The sequence below is a fragment of the Electrona antarctica genome (genome assembly GCF_951216825.1).
Source record: "Electrona antarctica genome assembly, chromosome: 7".
In the NCBI taxonomy this organism is placed as follows: Eukaryota; Metazoa; Chordata; class Actinopteri; order Myctophiformes; family Myctophidae; genus Electrona; species Electrona antarctica.
The window spans coordinates 23517702-23523701 of NC_136812.1; the positions used below are offsets into that span (position 1 = coordinate 23517702).

Consider the following 6000-nt stretch of genomic DNA (forward strand, 5'->3'; position numbering starts at 1 on the left):
TGCACGGTCGTGCACACGAGCACGCGCGTGCAGAGAAAATAAAATAAGTATGGGTTTATCTGGTGTGCGTTGTGTTTGTTGCCCGATATTGTATTGGCTCAACTCAAGCAAAACCGCGCGTCGTGCAAGGCCCGTGGGAAGCAAAACATGCAATGACTGGAGGAAATCGGCCTTTCTTTCAAATGAAATGCTGTCTAACCAAATCTGACCGGCCACAAGAAGAACTGCGGTATTTATAAACCAGCAAAGCAAAACTCTCTAGGTTTACGAAGCCTCGGTCTAGCGACAGTAAACAAGTTGGTGCCTTTTGCAATGCAGCCCGCAATGACCGGGGTTGATGCTCTTCTCTCCACCACTGATGTTGATATTAGGCTACCTTATGGGCTATATAATTCCTTCATGTTCGACAAATCAGAGTGTGATGTCTCCATAGGGGAGGAAACTGTCGACGCCCGCTCGCCTAATTTCGGTTTTCTCTCCCTAATGAACGTGGGGCCCATGGGACCAACTCGAGCCCGAGGCGGTAAGCTGACACTGGTGCACTGTGTGTGGTATCCAGGGCCGCGCTTGATGGAAAAAGCCTGCTTCCACTCATGTCAAAGTCATTTACTCAGAGCAACCCCCCGCTTACACACGCATGCACTCGGGCTAAAGACCACCACCTCTCTCCATCTCTCACACTCCTTTCCCCCAGCCCAGCAGCGCGACAGTTTGTTTTTGTTATCCTCTGGAAGAGATTTGGAGGAAATTGTGAGCAAAATAATATAACGTTCTCTGAGCTGTTGCCTATAGCCTATATTGCAACGTATTATTCTCTTATTGTGTTGCAAACACAGGCTGTACCTACGCAAATACTATTTTGAAAATGAAAACAGCAGTTTAACAACAGGGTGGCCTGGCAGGTTTTCAATGGTTTGGCTTATAACAATCAGTGCAAGTCCTGCAGCCTGTCCAGTCCAGTGCATTTCACGTCAGGGAAATGTTTCCGTTGTGCAGCAGCACACTCTGAAATCAAGAGCGGGGAAAACCTCGTTTTTTACCTTGAGCGCGTGGCGTGTGGCGCTGTTGATTGGAATGTCTGAAGGAGGTTTGATCGATGGCTTAATTGCGTGTAGTCCTGAACTGTGCAGTGTGCAGAGGAGAGGAGGATGTCGGAGGGAGCTAGGGGGAGGGAGGGAGAGAGGGAGAAAAATGAGAGGGAATGGAGGGGCTTTAACTTTGCTGCAGCGCCGCCTGCCCGGACGACGACTGGACATGGGCCAGATTTGGCAGCGGGGTAAGGAGGGGGGGCCTCTTGTCGTCACTGATTTCAGGGAGATTTGCCGAGTGCGGATGGGGAGGGGGGTCCTGCAGAGGAAAGAAAGATTTATGAAATGATAGGTGGTCGAACTTTGTTTGGCTGCACAGCAACGCGCACTAAGACGAGGGGTTTTCGCGTTTCCTTCACTTTAGAGATTAAGGCAGACGATGGCCACCCGGCGCGCCCCTGCAGAGCAGCTCTCAACACCACTGTCTGTGACACTGTGACGCGGCTCGGTTCGAAAACTGTGCACTCTGGATAACCAGCTCCCCCGCACTTTCTTCTTTTCTCTGACAGTGCGTGATCGCCGTGCATCCTCTGCGTAACGGGAGAATAGCCTACATAGGCTATAGCACGATTCATCCATTTCCCCCCTTTACAGGACATCAAAAAGGACATTCGCCATCGGATTGTATATACGTAGAGTCTTTAGCCATATACCCCGAGTCATATATCCTCTATCTTTCTCCCCCTCTCCTTCACCTCACGTCATTGCTTAGCTACGCCGGTTGTGCGTCAGAGCTGACATGACGACCGAGACCTCTCAGCAGCAGCTGGACCCTCCGCCTCCTCTGAGATCCAGCCCGGTGTCCGGCGTCCTTCACCCCGCCATGCTGAGCCCACAGGCCGCTTCGGAGAGCTCATCAGCCGCCGCTAAGGGAAAGAAGGCGAGCTCTGGTCTAAGGAGACCGGAGAAACCACCGTATTCTTACATAGCTCTGATCGTTATGGCAATACAGAGCTCTCCCACTAAGCGCCTGACGCTTAGTGAGATCTATCAGTTCCTCCAGGCTCGGTTCCCATTCTTCAGGGGATCGTACCAGGGCTGGAAAAACTCTGTTCGGCATAACCTGTCGCTGAATGAGTGCTTCATTAAGTTGCCCAAAGGACTGGGCAGGCCGGGGAAAGGCCACTACTGGACTATTGATCCGGCGAGTGAGTTCATGTTCGAAGAGGGCTCGTTCCGCCGCAGACCCAGAGGGTTTAGGAGAAAATGTCAAGCTTTGAAGCCCATGTATCGGATGATGAACGGCATAGGATTTGGCACCTCAATTCTACCACAGAGCTTTGATTTCCAGGCGCCTTCTGCATCTCTTGCCTGTCACGGCAATGGCTACAACTTGGACATGATGAGCAACTCAATGGCCGGGGGCTACGACGGGCTGAGCGGCGGCCACCACGTCCCACACATGTCCCCGAGCCCCGGATCCACATATATGGCGAGCTGCCCTGTGCCATCCAACGGAGAATATGGACAAGACAGTAGTAGCAGCCCCGTCCCATCCTCTCCGGCCATGGCCAGCGCGCTGGACGGCCATTCGCCGTATGCCAGCACGTCTGCGCACTGGGCGTCCTCCGGCGGGTCTCCTTACATCAAGCAGCAGCCCTTAGCCTCCAATAGCCCCTCATCCTCGGGTTTACACTCGGGCATGTCACATTATTCCCTGGAGGCGCAGAACTATCTTCACCAGAACGCCAGAGACACTCATAACACTGACATATCAGGTAAGCACTAGTTTGTAAAGTAACCTGGAGATTAGATGTATATATCCTCTGTCTGCTATCTTAATGTTTTGTATAATCAAATAGGCCTATATCACAATGGATGTGTGGCCCATGACAGGCCATAAAACCAGTTGTCCATGCAGTGGTTTTGTGCGTCATATAGGCCGTAACCGTAAAAAATTTTATAGGCTTTATACTAGGATTTATTGACTGAAAATGGAATAACATTCAACGAATTCCTCTTAAGTGTCGAATTCCAGAAACGTATAAAATGACATGGCTATAATAGTTAATATTTAAGATACATACAAATATATATATATATCCTACTGTATATTATTCATTTGCTATTATTATGAAAATTATACATACACAGGATACGGAACTTTTTAAATGAATAAATCCATGTTTTTAAAATGTCACTGTGTTGAACTTCATATATAATACAAGGCTAAATATTTGTAATAATAATTGAACAAATAAGTGAATAAATGGCGATAGCCTATACTGTAGGTAGGCCTATGTGGACGTGGACCCATGTAATTTGAGCTAAAATGTATTTCAATCTTAATAAACTGTTGTCTAATAAATATTTAGTCTACGTAATCACTAATCCGCCATTAGCCTGCCCTATTGCATCAGAAACGTGCCAAAAGAGATAAGAGGCCAAATCCTAGGGATATAGCTTGCACAAGACACTGCCACAAGGGGCCTAGTATATATAGTAAAGTTAGAATTTAGAAAACGAGAATTACATAGCAAACGCAAGCTTAATTCGTGTCCCAGTTCATTCACATTTTGTTTAACATAATTCACTGTGGTTTTACTAAAGTCTAGGGATTTCTCGAAGCCATATAACCCATCGTGAAGCCAAAGGGTCTTGGGGGTTAACTAAACAAAAGCTGCGGCATGCCTGGACCACACACCGGAGAACATTTTAAACCACCAACATATCTACAAGATACGGAAGGACTTGTTAAACTTTGTACCGTCTTATATAATATTATTCGGACGGCTGACCGTTAACTTATGGGGGCAATGTGTGCCCAATAACCGCTGTCACTCAATACTTTTGTTGTCTCTGAAAACGGACGCGAGTCATAAGTTAGGACTCTGGAGGATAAAGCCTGCTGTATTCCTGTGAAAAACACCCTGCGCTGCGCGTGCGGCCGTCACATCTGGAGTCCTTATGACCTTGATGAAGCTCTGAGTATCACCTCCATCTATTCCTCTGTTTCTGGAATATGACATGACTGCATGCCACTGATATATAATATAATATAATGATATAAGAATATATGATTTATCATTATCAATTAAGTATAAACTTGTTTTTTTATGCGTCAAATGAGCAATATGCATAGAATAGCTGTAGATGCAGGGACCAAGTTAACATTGGGGGGAAAAGTGCCCCTTTCTTTTTAAATATATAATTGGGACACAGATATAGACAACTGCGTCAACACTGCACCGAAGGAAGTTGTGGCCTATTTTAAGGCTATATACTTAATTTCCTTTTTGATTTATGGAAATTGAAAAACTGCTAAAATGATTAATATAGGATTACAAACTATCATTAATATTATTTTAATAATCTATTTTTAATCTAAATTAGTGCCCCAAAGTGAACCACGAACAGATATAAGGCCTACACAAAACATAATTAAATGAGAGCTGCATGCAATACATTCATTATAGTGTAGCCTACCAGCTAAACTTTTACAAACCTAATTCCATTGCAAGTGTCAAAAATCTAAAAGGTATGGCTACTGGCGTCTGGAAGATTATGCCTAAATTATGCCTATGTTGAACTACACAACAGTCGACGGTTGCAACATTAAATATAGCCTAATTGCATAATAATAATATTATGGCGATTATAATTGTCATAATAAAATATAAAATGTCATATATCCTCCATTTATTACCTATACCCCGAATTCTGACTTGATTAAACGACAAAATAAATAATATAACCACGTGTATTTCCCTTCTCTCCAGGTATTCCACGTTATCAGAGCCATTGCGACAGGAAAGATTTTGTGCTGAACTTTAACGGCATCTCGTCATTCCATCCCTCGACCAGTGGATCTTACTATCACCATCATCACCATCACCACCACCAGAGTCTGCCAGTCTGCCAGGACATCAAACCCTGCGTGATGTGAGCGTGGCCGGCCACACGTAAACCGTGCCGCTGCATGGAGGATTGAATGTGGACACACACGGAGAGCAGAGAGAGAGAGAAACGAGAATAAAATGAAGTCGACGGTAAAAAATGTAATGACATGGCCCTCACGAGTCACGTTATTGACGAGAACAAACAATAGGCCAATTTATGGAGCACTCATAACAGGATGTAATATGGTTTTAGTTTTCAGACTGTTGGCCCCATGCAGTTAAATAGCCATCAGTGGCGATTGAAGGAACTGAATGAAGAAATACCAAACCAAAGGCCCATGGAACCACTTCTTCTTCGTCTAAAAATGAATGATCTGACAAGCGTTTTCTTCTTCAAAAGAAGTTTCAAAAACACGACGTTAATGTGTTTGCCGTTATAATACGTGCAAACAAATATATTCTGCATAGCTATTTTCTATTGTATTAGAGTAACTACACACATTGCTTTATAGGCTAACATGAACTGCAACAAACCTTGCACTTATTGTATAATCCTTTGACATTTGCTCAGTTTTGTCTTGTAAAAAGTTTCAATAAAGCTGATATATTTTAGGCTACATAAACAGCCTGCTCAATGTCTACGTATTTCTATCCATTTAGGAATAATCTATGAAATCATTAATATAATATATACCTACCATTGATTATTATTCTTAGTGAAATGTTTCCATTTTAAACGTATTCTTGTCATTTATATTACCCATACAGTTTCACAATTCAGTTCTTAAAAATAATAATGGCCTACCTTAGTCACTTTTATAGTAAAAATAAATCACCATTATAATGATTTGTGGTGGTGCGATTAAGAAACATTATCAACAATGACCTAAATATAACTCAATGCAAAAATAACTTTCATTTGTCTATATCACACACACACAACCATATGCACGTGTACAGGTCCATTTTAACACTAGAGTTACATATAGGTTTAATGTGGGAAAACATATATCAGCTTTTAATTTGTAAATTATATTATTGATATTGTTTTGATATAGTTAATACAGTCTTTC

At 43.4% G+C, this 6000-nt stretch overlaps 1 protein-coding gene across 1 annotated transcript; it reads left to right on the plus strand.

The window, feature by feature from the left end:
- The first annotated feature begins 1393 nt into the window (after positions 1 to 1393).
- LOC306926530 (forkhead box protein F2-like) lies at positions 1394 to 5562 on the plus strand. Its single transcript, XM_079505881.1, has 2 exons — positions 1394 to 2806; positions 4808 to 5562. The coding sequence occupies exons 1-2, from the start codon at positions 1828 to 1830 to the stop codon at positions 4972 to 4974; spliced, it is 1146 nt and encodes a 381-aa protein (XP_079362007.1). The 5' UTR covers positions 1394 to 1827; the 3' UTR covers positions 4975 to 5562.
- Positions 5563 to 6000: the final 438 nt, after the last annotated feature.

Excerpts from the sequence above, each read along its gene's own strand:
- LOC306926530 (XM_079505881.1), top strand. The coding sequence starts at position 1,828 with ATGACGACCGAGACCTCTCAGCAGCAGCTGGACCCTCCGCCTCCTCTG. Across the intron at positions 2,807-4,807 it reads TCATAACACTGACATATCAG|GTATTCCACGTTATCAGAGC; the intron begins GTAAGCACTAGT and ends CCTTCTCTCCAG.